At 45.9% G+C, this 21395-nt stretch overlaps 2 protein-coding genes and 1 non-coding gene across 4 annotated transcripts in view; 2 read left to right on the top strand and 1 right to left on the bottom strand.

The window, feature by feature from the left end:
* Positions 1 to 8665, bottom strand: part of LOC144112792 (uncharacterized) — a 41847-nt gene extending 33182 nt beyond the window's left edge. The window contains exons 1-2 of the mRNA XM_077645603.1: positions 8323 to 8665; positions 3964 to 5380 (exon numbers count right to left, since the gene is read on the bottom strand). The gene's annotated coding sequence lies outside the window, so the exon portion shown is untranslated. The remainder of the gene's footprint in view (positions 1 to 3963; positions 5381 to 8322) is intronic.
* A 346-nt stretch (positions 8666 to 9011) lies between these two features.
* LOC144116545 (U1 spliceosomal RNA) lies at positions 9012 to 9175 on the top strand. The gene has a single exon (XR_013311878.1). It is a non-coding gene; the product is annotated as a U1 spliceosomal RNA (small nuclear RNA).
* Positions 9176 to 11746: 2571 nt separating this feature from the next.
* Positions 11747 to 19903, top strand: LOC144112794 (uncharacterized). Of its 2 annotated transcripts, XR_013310474.1 has the most exons (3): positions 11747 to 12044; positions 16816 to 19614; positions 19706 to 19903. XR_013310474.1 is itself a non-coding variant. In XM_077645604.1 (2 exons), the coding sequence occupies exons 1-2, from the start codon at positions 11774 to 11776 to the stop codon at positions 18894 to 18896; spliced, it is 2352 nt and encodes a 783-aa protein (XP_077501730.1). In that variant the 5' UTR covers positions 11747 to 11773; the 3' UTR covers positions 18897 to 19903. The 2 variants fall into 2 exon arrangements, 1 of the variants encoding a protein (XP_077501730.1); XM_077645604.1 differs by having other exon boundaries at positions 16816 to 19903.
* The last annotated feature ends 1492 nt before the right edge of the window (positions 19904 to 21395 follow it).

The raw sequence follows: 21395 nt of genomic DNA on the forward strand, positions 1-21395 counted from the left end.
GGACTCCAGGCACGCTTCGTCATATATATACCGAAACACATTATGACAGATGCTGAAGGCTACATATATACCCCGCTACCCACAATGAAGTGCCTTCATTGTGGGTAGCGGGATTGATGATAGCGCACGTGGCTTAGAAATTTGTTTAATGTTTTTTTTGGTGTCTTCATTGTGGGTAGCAGGGTTGATGATAGCGCATCTGCCTTGGAAATTTGTTTAATGGTTTTTTTTTTGAGGGCGGGGGGTTTATCGCATTTGGGTGATTACAGTACATCTGCGCTTGACGGGACAATCTTACATGTGTGTGTGTATTGTATAAATTGACTTCTTACTGTCGAATAAAATTCAGTTGTAAGTTCAGCGCCTTCCGTGTCTCTCGTCTCGTCCTCTTGTGTGTGTTTTAACGCTGGTTTTTAATGCGATGGATAACCACCAACTCGCCCAATCCTCAGTTCTTCTGCAAAGGTGTGCATGCAACCTTCCAAACCCACACAGATTTTTGTTTTTGCAGCCATACTCATTTTTGTTATGAAATTAAACTTCAGGGCCTATGTTTACGAACCGGTGTGGACAGTGGTGGTCCCCGGTCCGGCGCACCCATATCCCACATGCGGACGCTACAAAAACGGGCACTTTAGACCTCTTTCAAAATTTCAGAACCATTTTCTTGACGCTGCAACATGACGGCTTTATAACTTGGTAGGGTGGCTTCACCATAGAGCAGTGGTGTCGCGTGAAGAAGGCACATGCGAAGCCGAAGTTGAGTTTTTATTTTCAAAACAAAATAGTTGTCAAGGAAGTTGACGAAAAGACAATAACATGCCTGACTAAGCGTAAACTTCCTATAACGTCGCACATCACAGAATGATTTCCAGTGAAACAGCGCAACGGCACAAGGCCAGAGGACAAGAAAGGACGATACACAGCGCTGACTAACAACAGAATGTTTTATTCAGTGAGCCATGCTTATAAAGGCGCTAGGGACACTGAAAAAACAGAAAAACAGAAAAAAACACACACAGAACCGTGACAGATATCCCTCCAACCAGGCACGTATATGATAACACAAGGCTAACACATGTGCAAAAATTCATGTTCTTTCTGCAAGATAGCGACAGAAGGGGTGCTTACGCACCTCTGACCCATCTTCAAGATCTCAGACGCTTCGATAAGTTCTCTAGTCAGCTGATCTTTGTGTCTATCAACAATTCTGCTTTTGTCATACAGAGGCTGGCACGAACAATCACGACAGTGAACACCAATGTGGCGGGCAGCGTTTTTGACATCATTTTTGTGCTCCCTCAGCCTATCGTTCAAACAACGACCAGTTTGTCCAACATATGCACCACCACAACTCAAAGGGATCGAATAAACCAGATTCTCTACGCACTTCACAAATTTTACCTCATGCTTTTTTGTGCAGATGGGTTCACCTTCATTTGACTTTTTGGGGCCATTTACACGCGCGCACAGACTTCTCAATTTCACAGGAGCTGAAAAGACAACATCTACTCCGGCTCTCTTACCAATTCTTTTCAAATTATGCGATACAACATGAATGTAGGGTATCACAGACACATTTTTTCTTCTGGTACTATGGTCGACAGCGGCGGAAAGTTTTAACTTTTTCAGCATCCCCTCCGCTACAGCTGCTAAGACGTTGAGGGGGTATCCTGCAGTAACGAGCCTCTGAACCTGATAACAAAAACAATTGGCAGTCCTGTGGGTGCAAGATTTTTTCATGGCGTTACTGAAGCAAGACGCTATAATGCCCCTTTTTACGAGCTTCGAATGAGAGGAACTGTACGGAAGCAACGGCTTTTTGCTCCTAGGTTCAAAAGACCAGCACATATGTGCAACAGTGAAGTACAGGGTCAAGTCAAGAAATTTTATGCAGTCATCAACAGGTACTTCGTGTGTCACTTCAAGAGGCGCGAGGACTTGAGAAAAAACTGAAAGAATGGCATTAACTTCTTGATCAAAATTCACCGCATCAGATTTTATCAGAATCAGGTAGTCATCTACAAAACGGAAAACTTTTTCAGCATTTGAGCTAATGAGACGATTTTCAAGGGTCCTGTCTAGCATGGCTAAGTAAAAATCGCTGAGCAATGGAGCAATGCACGCTCCTATGCATATTCCTTTCTTTTGAATAAAAACACGTCCATCAAATTCAGCGTAAGTGGAATCAAGGTATGTTTGTAAGAGGGCCAAGAAGTTTTGTACGGAGATGCCGGAGGCATTCTGAAAAGCAACAGCTCCGTACCTGTCAACTACTTCATTCATGCACTCTAGCAGTTCTTCATGTGGGATAGAATAATACAAGTTTTTGACGTCAATTGAGAAGGCACGCAACCGTTTGTCCTGGTTATTCTTAAAAAAGTCAATTACATCGTCCGATTTTTTCACCTGATAAGGGTCGCCAATAGTTAAGAGAGCTAAGTTCTCTTGTAAAAACTTCCCCAAACACTTTTGCCACGCGCCATTCTCCGAAATAATTACACGTAAAGGCATACCTAATTTATGAGTTTTTGCTGTAAAAAACATGCTCAGGCCAAGGCCTCGACCAAAAAACCTCCCGATTACCAAGACTGTCAGTTACCTTCGGAATCATTCTTTGGTTTTGTTAACCGCAGATAAGGAAGGGGGTTTTGAGGTATTCCCCAAGGATTGTTTTAATCAAAAAGCGGGGGATGCGGTTCACTCGGTTTTTAATGAGCGCGGTACTGCCTGCCTTGTAAAAGCCAAAACGAAGGCAAAAAAATTGTGCAAGAAGCTCAATTTAGAAGCCCTGTGCTCCTCGATAGATAAGTGCAAAAAAATGAGCCTGAGCATGTTTTTTACAGCAAAAACTCATAAATTAGGTATGCCTTTACGTGTAATTATTTCGGAGAATGGCGGATGTAGCGGCTCAGCGTCAGGTCCGGACTGGTGCCTATGCTGACACTGTTGCCGATCCGCGTGGGCATCTGAAACGTGTTGTTAATAGTGAGTTGGAGGTTCTGCAGGAGCAGCCACAGCCTGTGACCTCGATGTGTCGTGGTTTTGTATCCCCAGTCAGTATGCTGACTGTTGAAGTCCCCACTGATTAGTAGAGGATGTTTCCCTGCTAGGTAGTGTAGCTCTCGCAGAAGTGATTCTAACGAGGCCATCGGCTGGGACGGGGGGTGGTATATATTTGCTATAAAGATTGAAGCAAGTGTATGTGTCTTATGTATAAGTTCAGTGATCACGCAGGGCGTCTCAGACGTGATGTGATGAGTTTCATAGGTGAGGCTGCAGTGGATGAGTGTGGACGCCCTGGGTGTGCTAGTGGTGTCTGAGTCTGTAGATGTGCAGCTGGGGAGGGTTGCCCGGTGTGGTCTCCTGGAGAAGTGTATGGGGAGTGGGTGTGAGGGTGGAAAGGAGAAGTTCCAGCGGTGCGCGCTTGGCCCGGAAACTGCGGCAGTTCCAAGTTAAAATAGGGAGAGAATTAGTGTTCTGCCCCGCCATATTGGAGAGTAGGGGGTTGAGGAGGGGAGTGAGATGGGTGTCAATTGGTATTTGTTGTTCAGCAAAGGGGGTTTGTGCTTGCGGAGGTAGGGTGGGAGGAGTGGAGGTGGCCTGAAATTGGGTGAAGTGATGGGTAAGGTTATGTTCCACGAGCTCCATCATCTTGGTAAGCATAGCATCCATGCGCTGCTCAAGTTTTTCGGTGAGGGTGGCGGCAAGGTGATTGAATCTGGCTTCAAGGTGGGCTTCTAGCTCTTTTAGTTTGTGGTCAAATTTGGCATCCAGTGCAGCGAATTTAGCGTCTGTTTCTAGGGGTATGGGAGGCAGTGTGGCGTCTGAGGTGCACTGCTTCTTTGCAGGAGGGGTGCTCGAAGTGTCTGTGGATGGGTAGGTTGGGTTAACGAGAGGGGGTGCGGGTTGAGTAGGCAGAGAAGGGGTGGGGGTGCTTAAAAGGGAGGAGAGACAGCTTACCTCGTGGTGCAAGGCCCGGAGTTCCTGGTCCCTCGAATCTTCTGGGAGGACTGGGGTGGCGGGGGATGACGGGTGGCGTTGCCAGACACGCGGTCTGCCCAAGTGAGACGCGAGGAGTTTTTGCTGCTGTTCTGTCGGTTTCTGGAAGTTGACCGGGAAGCCATCGAGCTGCGTCCGTTGGCTGTGCTTTGTTGATCGCGGTGAGACAGCCACGATTTAGACGGAGGAGAGAGAGCGTTCCTCGGGGACGCAAGTTTATGGCCCTGTGCTTTGCAGTTCCCAGTTCCGGTCATATGTGGGCCTCCACAGAGAATGCAGTTGGGGGTACATGAGGGCACATCTTCTTTGGGATGGGATTTCCCGCAGCGGGGACATTTATGAGATCTTGGGTGGACACATGCATCTGCCCAGTGGCCTGGGACGTGGCAGTTCGTGCAGACGTCTATATGCCCTCGGTACAGTGTACACCTGTGGAGGGCTCCTCCATAAAGAATGACACGTGGCACAGGTCCAGCATGGAGGGTGACTATAGAATGGAACGCGTGGCCCCCATTTGGTGGGCGTCCACGATGGGGGCTTCTGGGTTGCCGGTGATGAGGTCCTGGAGGAGAGCTGTCGGGGTCTCATTCCAGTACGTATTGGAGATGACTCCGCATACCGCTCCGTCCGGTGGCACTATATAAGCTGCGACTGCGAAGTCCTTGGCTTGGTGTTGTATCTGAGTTAGGCGAACCAGCGCGAGTGCGTCAGTTTGTAGGGGCGTGCTTACTGTGCATGTGTTGTTGAGTGGGTGAACCATGATTTGGGTATGCGTTGGTTCCTGAAGCTGGGACGCCACTTGGAGGATGGTTTCCCATAGTAGTAGGGGCGGAAGCAGGTCCAGCTGTAGCCCGCCTTGAGACCTGAGGGTAATCTAGTAGTCAGCAGACAGGAGCGGCGGCTGCTGCCGCGAACACTGAGCGGCTGCGTGCATTGCTTGCAGGTGCGACTTGTCAAGGCATGCAACAGGTGACATGGGGGCACCGCTTGCAGATGCTGCGGTTTCCTGGCTTCGGGTTTACGTACGGAGGTCCTTGGAGCGGACAGGCACACTAAGGACGTGAGTCCAGTTCCTTGGGTCATAGTCGCGGTGCACCTCCATGGTGGAGTGTTCACGGGGGCACGGCCGCGAGCGAGCGCGGACACAGGAGGAGGCGTCCTTGGCACAGCGCGCTTGCAATCCAGGAAACGGCACGCGCGCGCGAACGCTCAGGCCAAATGCTGGGAGGCGATTGCCGCCAAGATTGGGAGACGGTTCAGCGGGAGCACGAAGAAACGCGACCGCTCTCCTCGGAGGTTCCAGGCGGTCTCCCCGCGAATAGGTAGCAGTTCGAGTCCTGGGTCGCCGAGTTTCTTTTGGTGGGATGACGTCACGACCCTGTAATGAGAAAGTGTGCAGTGACGTCAGCCAAGCACTATGTACTGGTTTTGAATTACCCGCGCGAGGTCACACGGTATGCCGTAATATAGTCATACCCTCTCGGTAAATGATGAATGGAAGCTATGCGGTTTTTGGTAGTGGGGGGCTGCGTTCGCGCTATCCCCCTCATTATAAAATAAAAAATATTAGCGCATATTATACAGATTTAGTAAAACGAGCTCTTGGGCGATTTGGTCACTTATCTTAGGCATAGTAGCAGTGCAAAAAAAGACACACAAAAGAAGAACGAGACACTGAAACACAGATGAATTATTCATTTACTCTACTCCTTACCCATGTGTGCGTTTGTATCAGCATTGCACCGTGGCCAATCCTCCAATGTGGGCATGTGCCATTCAGCCCGAGGACATCATAATCATCATCATAGACACTGCTGTTTCTGTGTTTCGGTGTCTCGTTCATTTGTGTCCTTTTTTGCACTGCTACTATGCCTAAAATTATACAGATTCTTTCCTTTAATCCCACGTTAATAAGTGATAGCATATTCAGATCGTTCCGTTGGCGCTATCCCCCTCATCACACGATATAATAATCAGTGACTGGAAGGTAGATGCTCCACTTCATAGGCTGCTCCATCTGTGATTAAATGTAATCCATATTTGCCCGTGGGTGAAGGTGCCTTGCCCATGCCAAGTACAATCGGTAATTTCCGGTATTGAGAAACCGTTGTATCTGAACACAGCTCTTTGGGGCGTGTAGCGCTGGAATATGGGTTCGATGTTCTTTCATTCTATAATCACAAATTTGTTTTGCACTATGGAACAAAGAAAAACCCCTGCGGTCGAATATCGCGTACTAGTAGGATTTAAGGCACTTCAAAGCTATGCTTGTAGCAAAACGTTTTCTTGATTTAGCGATAAAAGATAAAGAAATATAGCATAACGCATCTGGTCACAGTTGCATCAAACGTCCATAGATGGCGCCGCAGCTTGGGTAATAAAGAAGCTAGGACCAAAATCTAAGCAAACATTAATACAGGTAGTGAATAAAATGATAGTGGATGGGAAAGTCCCCGATGAATGGCGATTAAGTAGAATGAACATGATATATAAGGCAAAGGGGGACAAAGCTGACGTAAGTAACTACTGTCCCATAACAGTGACATCTGTGGTTTACAGGGTGGTGATGCAGATTATAAAGGACAGATTACAGGCTTGGATGGAGAACGAGGGGGTGCTAGGACAGCTACAAAATGGGTTCCAGAAACAAAGGTGGTTGGAGGGCAATCTGTTTTCATTGACGCAGTGTACAGAGATTGCTGAAGAGGAACAAAGCCCCTATAGCTAGCATTTCTGGATATTAAGGGAACCTACAACAACGTTATTCAGAAAAAGTATCTGTTGGACATACTGGGCACATTGGATGTGGAAGATGGAGTAATTAATCTTATAAAAGATATATATAAAGGTAACAGAGTGCTTATAAAATGGTAAAAAGAAGATCAGAGCCTGTAGAGATACAGTGGGGGCTTAGGCAAGGATGTCCTCTGTCTCTTTTGTTGTTCATGTTGTACCTGCAAGGGTTGGAGACCAAGCTAGAGAGGAGCGGACTAGGCTTCAACCTTTCTTTTTTCAAGCAAGGAGAATGGATTAAACAGTCATTACCGGGACTAATATATGCCGATGATATAGTGCTAATGGCTGACAACTGGAAGATTTACAGAAGTTCAAAGACATATGTGGTGCAGAGGGAGATAGATTAGGTTTCAAGTTTAGTAAGGAAAAATCTGCAGTCATGATATTTAATGATGAGGGCGGCGACAGAATACAGGAGTTCACGCTAGAAGTAGTGGATGAGTACAAGTATCTTGGGGTGTGGATAAATAATGGTCCTCAGTATCTGACAGAGCATGAAAAATATGTAATGAATAAAGCTAGTAGGAATGCAGTTGTCATGAAAAATAGGGCACTGTGGAATTACAATAGGTATGAAGTGGTAAGAGGGATCTGGAAAGGGGTGATGGTTCCTAGCCTGACTTTCGGTAATGCGGTCCTGTGCATGAGACCAGATGTTCAAGCAAGGTTAGAAACTAAACAACGTGGTGTAGGGAGGCTAGCTTTGGGAGCACATAGCAATACACCAAATCAGGAGGTACAGGGTGATATGGGATGGGCGTCATTCGAGAGCAGAGAAGCTAGCAATAAGATAGCATTTGAGGAGCGATTGAGAAAAATGGGGAAAAGCAGTGGGGTGGGAAAGTTTTCAGATACCTGTATATAAGGAAAGGTGATACGAAATCGAGAAAGCGGACTAGAAATTTGACAAGCAAATATCTGGACAGCAGTAGGGGGGCAAATAGGCAATTATAGGTTAAGAAAAAGGCTAAAGAAGCAGAGAGAGCTCTGTGGAAAACAGGGATGCTGACGAAATCAGCACTGGGAACATACAGGATTTTTAAGCAGGAAATTGCCAAAGAAAATATCTATGATAATTGTAGGGGAAGCTTTGTTGTTTGAGGCCAGGACGGGAGTTTTGCGGACTAAGACATATAGAGTGAGGTACCACGAGATAGACACGTTGTGCGTTGCGTGCGGAGAGGAGGAGGAAACAGCTGAACACTTGATACTTTTCTGTAAAGGGCTTCACCCTACAGTGGAAAGCAGCAGGGCTGATTTATCCGAGGCATTGGGGTTTAAGGGCAGTGAAGGGAAAATAGGTTTTAAGCGGGTAGAACTAATCAAGCGAAGGTTATCTGATTGGTGGCTAAAATCAAGACAAGAGTAAAATTTCATAAGTCATGGCTAGGTGGCTTGAGCCACCGCCCGATTTAAAGGGTTCAGCCGTATCCATCCATCCATCCGGCGGTAACTTTTGTATCGCAGCATGAGAACGGTACGCGCCTAAGACCTCTTTAATAAAGTTTACCTCCTCCTCCTCACCTGGTTCAGCCGCGCGTGATGCAAACTCGTAATCATCTGCGCCGAGATACAGGAACTGAAAGCAGCCTGCGCCGGGTTGCCGCTGATGGGCGGTGGTGAGGTTATCAAAACACTGGCACACCTCGACGCCCGCCTCTACAACTGTCGTGAGATCCATGGAGCTGGTTGTCTTGGCGGAAACACTGACGGTTCGTTACGAGTTTCTCTGACTTCGTTACCTGCGGCACCATGGAAAAATTTCCAGCTACTCTACAAGTGTACTACACATGTATGTATGTATACATACATACATACATACATGTACACATGCGTGTAGAGTGCAGGCCGTAACAGGCGGTTTAGTGCACTGCAATGGAGGCATGGGAGGAGTGGCATTCTTTGTGAGGAGGCGCTTCAAGTGGCGCCGCCATCAGTTAAGCGTAACGTCTATCAGTCAGTAACAGTGAGGTTCGAGTCGGCGTCAAAGCTTTATTTAGAGCACATTTTAAGCGAGTAACAAACAGAAATCTGTTTAAGGAATTCATAAAATTAATAGCTCAGAGGTTGCTAATAGTGGCTATGTTATGCCGTCAATACAAACTTGCAATGCGAGACACAAAAAGCGGTTCTTTGACTTTCCTGGCGATGCTCGTCGGAGCAGGAGGCGAGGTTCCTGCCGGTGTGGTGAGCTGGCAATGCCGTGCTTAAGCATACTTACCTGGTGCCGGGGCTACCGTGATCAATCAGGCGGTGCCTCCAGGGAGAGGCGTGAGCATTGCACTACGCTCGTGCTGACCCCTGCCACTACCCCAAACTGGGGCAGATGGGGCATGCAATTTTTGGTAGTGGGGGACTGCGTTCGCGCTATCCCCCGTTTTGTGAATCGAAGATCAGACCCTCTTTACACATACATACCCTCATTATATGAGTTTCTAAATTTTATCCGTGTAGAGTTTTCATGCTGTGTTCGCTGCGCACACATCATGAAAACCGTGCGGAATGTGCGTTGGCCCTGCACGAAAGAGTAGACTCGAAGCTGACGGAAAAGCTGCTCTCCCTCGTGGGACTGCAATAATCCTGCGCGGACGCGCGTTTCGTAGGAAGATTCCGTTTATCACGCCAAAAAAACAGCACTGATGAACTGCTGCTGCATTATGATATAAACACCTGTGTAATGTTAGATACAAGCTTGTTGGATGCGAACGTGGCCATGAGTGGTATTCGTTGAGCAGGAGGCGGCACCAGTCGATACCTGAAGACGACTACTGTTTGCCCTGGCGCCTCGCATCCAACATGCATGGGCGTTATTTATGTCTGAATTTCACACGTAGTTGAACTGTCGCAAATATTACAACCGCATCGTTCTAACGTGCCGTCTGAAGAGCATCCTTTTTCATTTTTTTTTAGGGTGGGGGGAATGAGCGGCTGCTCAAATGTCATTATTATTTTGATCTTGAGGGCTGACCATAGTCGCCTGTTGATTGCACTGTAAGCTATGCATTCAATGGACAGAAATGTCAATTAACCCTGTGTTGGCACAGGGTTAATGATTCTCATTGTACTGTGGTGCCATGTTCAAATAAAACACATCATTCTACACTCACCTTGCAGGATGTCTAATGAGCATGCAGCGAGTATGTACTGTGATAAATGCGAGGAACGTTACTGAATTACTTCAAACTTGGCATGTTCTGTTGTCGTAGTAGTTTCGTATGCTTTGGCGCCTGCTGTTTTCCAGTGTAGGGGTGTTGGGCATGTCAATGTTCAACTTAGCAGCTTTTTTCTCTCCACACTCTACTGGTCAAATGGTAAAATAAACTGAACATAATGCGTGCTTGCTCAGGCTTAGCTTAGACTACATTTCATTTTTACTCTCAGGGCCAATCGGCATTACAGAGAGGAGTGGGCGACTAACAAAAATACATGTGTATAAGATCATTATACACAGCAGACTTGAAGCCTCAGTCGCTTTGGGACGTTAAACCCCCCATAAGCCAAACCAAACCAGACTTGAAGGCGTCGGGTGCAGAGGTGAACATGACGGAGGCGGAGACGGTTGGAAGTGTAGAAAAATAGAGATCTGCGTTAGTTGGTACACGACTTAGCTGAACAGTAGCAAAAAACTAAGAAGGTGCAGAGGACTGAGGCCAGAGTTAAAACTGTAACACAGAAAAGCACCTCCAAGCAAGCAAAGATGAGTACACGCAAGCAAATATGGGGACACAGAATTAACATGGAAAATCAAACTCCTTTAAGGATAGAAGAAAGACTCTGGATGCAGCACAATAAATTCAGGGTTTCCGGGTGAGTCAAACCGATTATTCAGGCTAACCGAAATGCGCGCTGTCACTAATGCTTTCCATTATTCAAACGAGCTCTTGCTCTCTATTAGTTCGCTTCTTAAAAACGAAGCACTCAAGGGTTGAAGCGCTTTTCGTTTTGGTGCGTTTTCTAGAACATATAGCTACTGACGCCGCACGCGGTTATCGAAACGCTTTGACCGGCTAGAATGGCTCAGTGGTTAAGGCGCTCGTCTACTGAGCCGGAGTACCCGGGTTCGAACCCGGCAGCGGCGGCCGCGTTTCGATGGAGGCGAAACGCAAAAGGCGCCCGTGTGCTGTGCGATGTCAGTGCACGTTAAAGATCCCAGTTCAGGTGGACGAAATTATCCGGAGACCTCCACTACGGCACCTATTTCTGCCTTTCTTCTTTCTCTCCATCCTTTATGCCTTCCCTTACGACGCTGTTCAGATGTCCACTGAGATCAGACAGTCAGTCAATCAACTTTATTTGGCCAAAGGGTGATAGCTTGCTCCCCCATGGGCCTCAGCCACCTCAGCCGAAACCCCGGGGGTTGGGCTACCGGGCCGGTGACGGGGCCGTTGGTCGGTCACAGCCTCGCGAGACAGTTACTGCGTCATTTCCTTTCCTCAAAAACCAATTTCCGACGCTTTGTAGACGCCTTCTTTTACTTCGTCACTTATATTTATGTTCACAAACTGCGCTGTAGATGTTGTGGCCAAAGGTAAATTACATATGCTTACGATGGGTATTGGGGCAAATTTAATATCCCCCAAAACAAGGGGAAATAACGCAAGAATGACGCACGGCTGCACGCTACTGCAACACAGCAACTACGGCAACTACCGCCACCTCTGCTCCTGCTGGGTGGCGCTGCCATCGTTTTCGGTGCTGCAGGTTTAACTGCGGGAAAAGCGAAGTGCTGACACAAGCGTTTCGGTGCAGGCGGGCTGGAAACGCTGATTGGTCAAACAAAATGTGACGTCACTCATAAAACGTCACGTGACGTCATAATCACGTGACTTTTAATGACGTCGTGTCCGGTTGGGAAGAGACATATTTTCTCTAGGTTTTTCTCGGAATTCCCCACGTTTTTGACAGCGCGCGCGGGTTCAAAAAGCGCACCTGATGCGCCGCGCTTTCACACACTGCATGCGCGTTTCTGTCCAGAATGGCGTCAGTGTTTCCAAACCAGAGTGAACGTCAACCTGAGCACGGTGATCATGATCGACGTTGCGGCGTCTGCGACAAAGTCTTCACTCAGCGGAAAAACATGCTGCAGCATATGAGGATGGTGCACAAGTTGGAGACGAAAGGAGCCTTTCTCCACTGCGACCAGTGCAGCAGCCTGCTATCAACACTCGAAAATTTGGTTCATCACTACAACGTGGCGCACAAATTCCCAGCCGAAAATCTGCAACTGTCCTTTGGGAACGACAAAGGTAAGGAGACATGTTTGCAACGCGACGTGCATGAATTTTCCTGCGCTGCCTCTTTGGCTTTTTTTTTTGTTTGTTTTGCTTTAACGTTCTTAGCAAGTCTGTGCGAATGCATCTATATATGTGCGCAGCGGGCGAATTTACAGCTTTTTGCAGCGAGCTAAATCCCGCATTTTATTTTTATTATATATGATATCCTTGAACTGCTGGTGTATTATTTTAGTGCGCTCGAACGGCGCGCTTCGTTGTGCATTTATTATAATCGCCACTGCCTGGCGGACCCGATACAGCTTTTGCAGACCTGAGAGGTTAAACACGTACTATCCATGCAAAGCCACGCAAATGCGCCTACAGGTGACCACGCCCGTCTATCAGCGCTCCGTCGAGTGCCTGCATTTACAATCGAGTGCTGTAGGACTATGAACCTGACCTAGAGCATACATATTATAATTTTTCCTTGTATTCTACATTCTCTACATGCAGGAGACTACACTCATAGCTTTCGTTAGTGCAGAAATTTCGTACAACCGTGTCAAAATTTGGCGGTCCGGTTTTGTTCTACACGACGTTTTGGAGGAGAAAAGCATTGGGTCTTTGAAGGACGACAGTCTATATAAACTCCTATTCACTGTGTCGTCGTACCCATCGTAATTAATGACGACATAAAAGGCTTTTGATACAACTCTCGTGATTTAAAACAAAACTGTTCGTTTCACTAACCCGCGAAAAAATATTGCGCGCAATCATTCGCCACAGCCCGTTGCTGCGTAATTTTTGTTTTGTGCGGATTTTCTTTTATAATATGACAGCTGCACGCGATAGCTTATATATATAGTTGCGCAGCCGACCACTGCAGGTACCAGTAAACACGTACCCCGTTTAGAATGAATTTAAAAACGCGGTCGGGAGTTGGAATTATTTGTCCGGGACGCTGCGGTCAAAGTTCGCAGTTTTGAAAATTGAAACACGGAAATTTTTGCGCATAGCTAGTCACTCTTGCATAAGTAAATATCTTATTCCTACCCATCATCCCTTTGTCAGAACACATATATTAATGAGAAAAACGACCCATTTGATGCAATTAAGTTCACAGTCCTACAGGGTGGGTTCCACAACAAAGAGAGCAACGGGAGTCGTACTTTATTTACAAATTTGTAACAATTCCTCACGGCATTAATGAAAGTCCGGGTTTATTGACCTCCATCGCCCCTTTCAGAGCCAGTGCTGACCTTAGGAGTGCCGGCGCGTCAAACCTCGGTCGTTTGCCGCCAGCGGCATCTTTTTCAAGCTTCGCTGCCCGTCCGCTTACACAAAGCTCATAATTCATCCCCACCCCTGTCTTCCCAGTTCGACGTACCACCTTGTCGAGCGGGGTGCAATTGAAGAACCAAGAACCCTTGATTAAATGCTCCTGCCATTCACCTTTACCCCCCCACAGGACACTTTCGCGAACTCGTATGTTTTGCCGCCTTTTTTTTCTCTTTTGTGTGTGTGTTTCATGCACAGTGCACGTGTGTGTAGTTAAGCTAACTGCGCCGCTGATTCCGCCTTCACTATTCGTACCGAAGACGCTCCTGGAACGTCTCCTGCCCTGTCTGAATTTATTGTTTATTTGTTTGCTCGTTTTGGCCGGCGGCACGGGCAGTACATGCATCTATGATTCTTATCTGCTCCGGGACTCCGCCAAAGTCTGTCATTGTTGCTTTGAGGGCCCGGATGCCCTCCCTCCCCTCGTTATTCCTTTTTTCCCCCGTGCTGGCCTCCCGCGCAAGCTCGCTGGGCGGCAGGGGACAAAGCGTTTTTCTTTTTCTCTTTATTTCTTTCTCCTTTTTCTAGTATTTTTCTTTTGTGCCCATCAAGGGTTCTTGGTTCTTCAATAGCACCCCGCTCGGCAAGGTGGTGCGTCGAACTGGCAAGACAGGGGTGGGGGATGAATTCAGAGCTTTGTGTAAGCGGGCAGCGAAGCTTGAAAAAGATGCCGCTGGCGACAAACGACCGAGGTTTGTCGCGCCGGAATTCCTAAGGTCAGCATTGGCTCTGCAAGGGGCGATGGAGGTCAATACACCCGGACTTTCATTAATGCCGTGAGGAATTGTTATTAAATTTGTAAATAAAGTACGACTCGCGTTGCTCGAGATCTCTTTGTTGTGGAACCCACCCTGTAGGACTGTTAACTTAATTGCATCAAATGGGTCGTTTTTCTCATTAATATATGTGTTTTAACAAGGGGAGGTAGGGATAAAATATGCGCGCGGTGGTTATTAAAGCGAATTCGTATAAAGTTAACGGCCTGCCCAATGTACTGCGTACTGCACACACTGCATCCTAGGAGGTATATTACGTTGCAGAAATCCCAATCAGAGTTGTCATTAATTTTCCATTTGAATCCTGAAGCTGTCCTTATTTCACAGCTTGATGTTTGTAATGTGTTTGCAGACGTGGAATCTACTTTTTCCACAAGGTCGACACCCCAAAACCGGCTCTTTATGTGACTGAGTGTATTAGAATGTTTCGAATGTTTTTCGGTCGTCTGTAGACTGCATGAGGGAGAGCAGTGAAAATTTTGGCGAGGCGCTAGCTCGCTTTGTTTGAGAATGTTGAAATGTTTTTTTGAAGATTTTGTTTACGTACGTTAGGCGGCTGGGTTACTGGTGAAGGGAAGTACGAGATTTGCCTGATGGTCTGTTTGCTCGCTGTATCGACGTCACTCCAGTATTTGCTCTCGGTTGGGTTTAGATGTCCTTTGAATGGCATCGTCGGCAATGGCGACGGGTATCGCTGCTTAATGAGGACTTCTTGCATGCGTTTGGAATTTTTTACGAAGTCTTCATCTTGGGAACATGTTCCTTTAGATCGATGTGCCTGAGAGTATGGGATGCTTGTTTTAGAGTGACGAGGATGGCAGCTTTGGAAGTGTACGTATTGTTGACGGTCCGTCGGTTTTCTATATACACTGGTGGTGAGTGAGCTTTCGTTTACCAAAATCTCAACATCTAGGAAGTTAATTGTGGTGTGGGCGCACGTGTAAGTGAAAGATATGTTGGGGTGGACGAGGTGTGTCAGTCCAAATTAAAAAGATATCATCCAAGTAGCGTTTGTATAGGGTGGGCTTAATGGGACAATCTTTCAAAAATTTAGACTTATTACTATGCATGAAGATGTTGACGTAGGTGTGGGCCATCCTTGTACCCATGGCTGTGCCGTTAATTTGTGAATAGTGTTGATTGATGAATTCGAAGTTGTTATATTCGAGTACGATTTTCAACAGTATTTATAAAACACGTGGAGCAGGGGAGCATCAAATCACTGATCGAAGCGTATGAACAAAACAGAAAGGAGGAATCCCCTGCTGCACGTGTATTAGATATGTTGTTCACAGCAACATCTTGCATGAAGCTGCAGGGAAGAGAAAAGTCGATGAGACGTAGCCAGTTGTACTTGAGCCGTCTACATCGAAGGAATCACCACCGATCCTCTCACCAGGTTTCGTGAAGCTTGCGCTTTATCGTGCCGGTTTACCACTGTCCTTCTTGCTAGTGAAGCGATTATTTTTTTAATGTTCTCTTTTTGCCCCATTTGCCATCTGCCATTTTTGATCGTGCCATCTTCTGGGCAAGTACTACGTTTGAGGTTCGAAAAAGATGCATAAGCGATCACGACCTATGCAAACAATAACAAAGACGAAACACGCTACAAGAGCACCACTAGCTGCATATCTGCTATAAAAGTAAATAATTCCAACAATACATTATCTTTTAGTATGCACCGTTTACTTGCCATACATACACACACACAAGCAAAAAAAACACGCCATAATGAAGAAAACCGCGAAAAACAACGATAAACAAACCGGCCTCCGAACTCCACTTGCACTTTTACACGCCAGGGCGCGTGGCACATTTCGGCGCGACATCTGAACCGCGCTGTGTGTGTCTTGTGTGTCCCTCCTGTGTCCGTGTCTTTTGCGCTGTTTAAAACAAGTATGCAGCACCAACTAGCCCGCACGTCTACCCTTGTAGCCTTCATTTAAACCGCTTTGAGCGGGCGCTCGAGGCCGCGCTTCCGCAGGACTGTTCCGCATAGTGTAGTCGATTTTTCTGTGCCAAAATTCCAAATTTGATTTTTGGTGGAGGGTTACCCTACCATACTCCCTTAAAAACGCACTGATATCATTGCCTTCAATACCTTTGATATTACTTTATTCATCGGGCGCACACGTCCACAAGACAATAACGATAACACGAGGGGATCGCATTCCAGGATTCCACCACGCAATTGCATGCTTCAGCGTTAAAGTGGGTATTACGAGATAGTAACTAGGGCCACATAGCAAACACGCGTGCAGATATTGAGCAAGGTGATGGCAACAGAAGCATATAGCGCAAGTATCGCAAACCTTCGTGATATTGTTGAATTGGGCATTTGAATGCTGTATTTTCTGCAAGGTACAAAGTTCCGCTTTTTGGTATGTACAGTGTAAACATGAAATTATGGTGCACATAATCCTCCATGTTTTTCGAATATTTTTCAAGCATTGTTCATTCGTCACTGACAATGACAGTGCCTTCAGTTTTAACACCTTGAACAAACAGCGCGAACAAAGACGAGCACAAAAGACAAGAAAGCGAACGACGCCGTGTCGTTCGCTTTCTTGTCTTTTGTGCTCGTCTTTGTTCGCGCTGTTTGTTCAAGATGCTTAACCAACTAGCCCGCCAAAACGTGTTAACACCTTTCTACACAATATTTTCTAAAGTATTTTTTATGCATTTTACAGAGTTCCATGATTGGAAAGGACAGGAGGAAGCGAGCCAGGTGTGCAAGTTCGTAATATCCACAGGTGAAAAAAGGCTCACCAACGGATGTACGAGGACCTACTACGCTTGCAACAGGTCAGGAGTGGCACGACCAGGTCGAGGCAACAAGACTCGTGCGATGAAAAGTCAGGGAAGCTGCAGGAGCGGCAGGACATGCCTTTCTTTTCTGATCGTTACTAGAGACGAGGGTACTGTCAAGGTATCGTACCAAAGGACGCATTATGGGCATGATGCAGATGTTGAACACCTGAGTATGACTGACCAGGAAAGGGCAAGCATTGCGGATGACCTTTCGAAAGGAGTGCCCATGAGGACAATATTGAAGAAAATAAGGGAATCGGTGACAAGCAAGCTAACTCCTCTGCATTTGACAAATCGCATGGACTTGCACAACATCAAGCGGCAATATAACCTCACAGTTCCTGAAAGATGTCATGATAATGATGCTGTGAGTGTAAGCATATGGGTGCAAAGCATGAGGAACAAGGGGCAACCTGTTGTTCGCTTGTACAAAGAGCAGGAAGTTGTTGACCCAACGAATACCTTTAGTACAAAAGACTTTGCTCTTGCCTTAATGACGGAGCCACAGGAAGAGCTGCTGAAAGTTCTAGGTACAGGAACAGTCTGTGTTGATTCCACACATGGAACAACGGGGTACCAATTTGAACTGGTGACTGTTCTGGTGCTGGATGAATATGGAGCAGGATTGCCTATGGCTTACTTCATCTGCAGCACGATTAATGAGAAAACCCTATCAGCATTCTTTGAATCCCTGAAGTCCTCCACAGGAGCCCTGTCAGCTAGAACTTTCATGACAGATGATGCATCCGAATACTTCAAGGCCTGGTCAACAGTCATGGGCCCACCTCAACATCGACTACTCTGCACATGGCATGTGGACAAAAACTGGAAGCGAAGGATTTCTGAGAAGATAAAAGGAAAAGAACTCGCAGTAGATGTTTACCATGCTGTTCGTACACTGCTAGAGTGCCCAAAAAAAGACGAAGTGGCTGAGCTTCTCGAGTCATTTCTTGCCAACAAAGATCCCAGGCTTCAGGAGTTTATTCAGTACTTCAGAGGAAATTATGCTCACCGCCTGGAGATGTGGGCCTACAGTTTTCGAACTGGACTTGGCATCAACACAAACATGTACCTTGAAAGGATGCACAGGACTTTAAAGCATAGTTTCCTGGAAGGTAAGAAGAATCATCGTGTTGACAGGCTCATCACTGCACTGATGGACATGACATACGAGTCTTTGATGAAGAGGGTACAACACATTGTGAAAGCAAAGAGAACGAGCAAGATGAGCCGGATCGAGAAGAACCACAGATCTGCTGTGGCAATTACTACGCCTGCCAAGAGGAATGAAGATGGAACATGGACTGTGCAATCCCAGTCCACAAGAGGCCTCACATACAGGATTTCAAAAGAGAAAGGTAGTGCCTGCTGCCCTCTGAAGTGCAGCGAGTGCATGGTGTGTGTGCATAGCTATTCATGTGATTGTGAGGAGCACCGAATGAGCTTGACGATCTGCAAACACATTCACTGTGTGGTCATCGCTGGCGCACCTGAAGGAAGAGATCAGAAGATCCTGAAAGCTACTGAAGCAGTGTCATCCAATTCAAAGGCAAGCGAGGCTTTCCACATTTTGGAAAGTGTTCAAACAGCAGAAGCCTCTACAAGCATGACAAAATCTGACTTGGTCTTGGCCAAGATGGAATTGCTCAAAGAGTATGTCGCAGAGCAAGAAATTCCTCAAGAAGTGCACAACAAGGCCAGCAAGCTTTTGGACCCTGTACTGAAGATTTATGAAGGCACTAAGAAGCAAGAAATGCCCCACACATCAAGGGAGCCTGCAAACAAGAAAATCGAACACCAAGTCAGGTTTCATTCCACTAAGAAGCAGAGGCTGTCCAGCTCAGGTACAAGTTTTTCAAAGCCAACTGAGCTTCAGAAGGAGAACATAAAAAAGCAAATCCTTAACAGCAATGATGAGGCAACTGTTATAATAACATCTCCAGGACACAACTACATATGAAAGATGAGATCGACTCTATGGCCCTCTCTTCTGGTTTACAACCCGTCTACAAGTTCATCTGTGTACTTATAGACCTCGCCTATGAGGTGTGCAGCTGTCTCGAACCAGATGGATGGTGTGTGCGTTAGAGCGCGAGAGGCACCTCCATACTGGCCATATATGCTGCAGGTAAGTATATTTTCCTTTCAGCAGCAGCTTTGTGGTACCAGTAGGATGGTGTGTGCGTTAGAGCGCGAGAGGCACCTCCATACTGGCCATATATGCTGCAGGTAAGTATATTTTCCTTTCAGCTCAGTGTGTTGCACACTTAAACAACTGAAGCGAAACCTACAGCACAATGGTTTCTCTGCATCTGGCTTAGCCAGACCATTTTTTTCTCTCGGCAGAACCTGACTGCTAGAGAGCGCGTCTCCCAGGTGGCGGATAGGGAGGCTCTTACCAAGCACCTGAAGTGTGCAGCTTGCAAAAGGCACAATAAGTTTGATTAAATGAGGGAACCTTCTGGCATGGTGTGTCTTATAAGTACAGAGTGCTCGGTAAGAGTGGTGCGTGCACCCGCGGACCAACAGGGGTTTCACTGCCTTGACACATTCCCCACCTGTACATGCTTCCTTTTTCCTCAGGTCCATGGCTACACATTGCTGGCAATTCACAAAGTTGCTGTTAGGGTGCAACTTGATGCAGACATTTTCTGAACAACTCTGCTAAGTGGCACATGGTACTATTATGCGCTGTCAAATAAGAGTTCGGTGTGTGCAGAGCTAAAAGCGACGACTGTTCTAATTTGCGCTGTTGTGATTGTCTTTCAGGTGACAAACAACCAAAGAGACGTGAAGACAACATTGATGGCCTTTCATGATTGTACTGAAGATGTCATTAGCATCAGTTATTGAAATACTTGGAAGATCGCAACTTATACTATGCCTTACCTTTCCTTCAGATTCTAGTATATTGCAATCTGCCTGTCATAGCACAGAAATAAACCTATATTTATTTTGTTCCTGCAACTACGTTGTCGTCCAATCTCTTTGCAGGTACATGCATCCAGAGATTTGAATTCATTACCAGCATTGTCTGGCGTGCAGTGCAGAAATAAACAAAGCTGCAACACTTTTTAAAGATGCATTGTCACCACAAGCAATCGTAAATTATTTTTCCAATAAAAACAATCTATACATTGTAGATTGTTTACATATTTTCTTAAGCACCCACATAAATTAAAGTAGATAAACTGAGGTGTGACAACTGAACAGATGTGTGAATTGAGATATGGTTAAGTGAGTGCACAAAATAGACAAAGGGACCACAATAACACTGTTCATAACACTGCTCAAAATGCTATACTGTTGCAGTACTGTAGAATCTGCAGAAAGGGCCACACAGCATTTCACTGAGTTAATAGGTAAGATAGATTAGCCTGAATTCATAGTGACAGTCATTAGAACAGCTGCATGGCAAACTCTTTAAGAATGCATCCAAGTCATCAGAGCCTTTTTTTATTAAATAATTATTGCATTAGCACTGCACAAATATTTACTGTTTACATTACAATAGACTACATTGGTAACAATAGCTTGGATTATCATCTCCTGATATGCGTATACAGTTGAGCTTAAAGTGGTATAGACACAAAATTTTTGCTTACATCTTCTTTGAAATGATGCATCAAACATTAGTATAGACGGGTCATCACTTGACATTTGCCTACGGCCGCTAAATAATTTGTAACAATGTCACTAATTAGGTTACATTGTTCACGATACAAAATGTGTGATGCATGTTCTAGGTTTGGGCTAGGATTAGTGTAATGTATGCAAGTCATTTTTCATTTACAGGAGCTTATTCTAGATGTTCAATAAAGCCCAGGAAGGTGTTAGCAGAACACACAGTTATTCTTTTGATTCCATGACAGGTATGACTTAAGATGAACACCAAGATATTTATATCTTGTGATAAGCACGCTAATAGCTGTTATCTGGAAACTATCTGGAGGATATTCGGGTACTCTGTGAATGATGAATTCAGCATTAGAGACATTAAGGAGCAAGAAATTGTTTCATCGAGATGTGACCTTTAATATTAGCAGTCCATATGAGCAATCACACTGAGGTAAATCAAAGCATCATCAGTGAATAATCTAGTCATGCAGACAATCTTATATTACGTGTCGATCAACGACTGGTTCCATGTGATGAGTATAGGGTAAACTGTGCTTGATGACCTGCTTCAATTCGAACTTCCTCCCCCATGAAAAGTAATGCTGATATTCATATGCCCATACACACGCCCATGCCAATATTCATATGCCCATACACAGAGTGTTTAGCGTGGGAGAGTTGAGATGCAAATATGCAGCAGTATGCAGGCCTCCATTACATTTCTGCTACAAAACAGCTCGAATGAGTTCTGCACCAATTGCGTGAATTAATTATCAACTCTTGCAGGAGAAAATATACAATTTAGATTTCAACAACATATATCATACAAATGCTCACACTG

This window comes from Amblyomma americanum, chromosome 1, assembly GCF_052857255.1.
Source record: "Amblyomma americanum isolate KBUSLIRL-KWMA chromosome 1, ASM5285725v1, whole genome shotgun sequence".
Lineage (NCBI taxonomy): Eukaryota > Metazoa > Arthropoda > Arachnida > Ixodida > Ixodidae > Amblyomma > Amblyomma americanum.

What these genes read in the sequence shown, in the direction of transcription:
- LOC144112794 (XM_077645604.1), top strand. Translation starts at nt 11,774, where the DNA reads ATGGCGTCAGTGTTTCCAAACCAGAGTGAACGTCAACCTGAGCACGGT. An exon ending in GTCCTTTGGGAACGACAAAG is followed by an intron (nt 12,045 to 16,815) that starts GTAAGGAGACAT and finishes TGCATTTTACAG; the next exon opens with AGTTCCATGATTGGAAAGGA.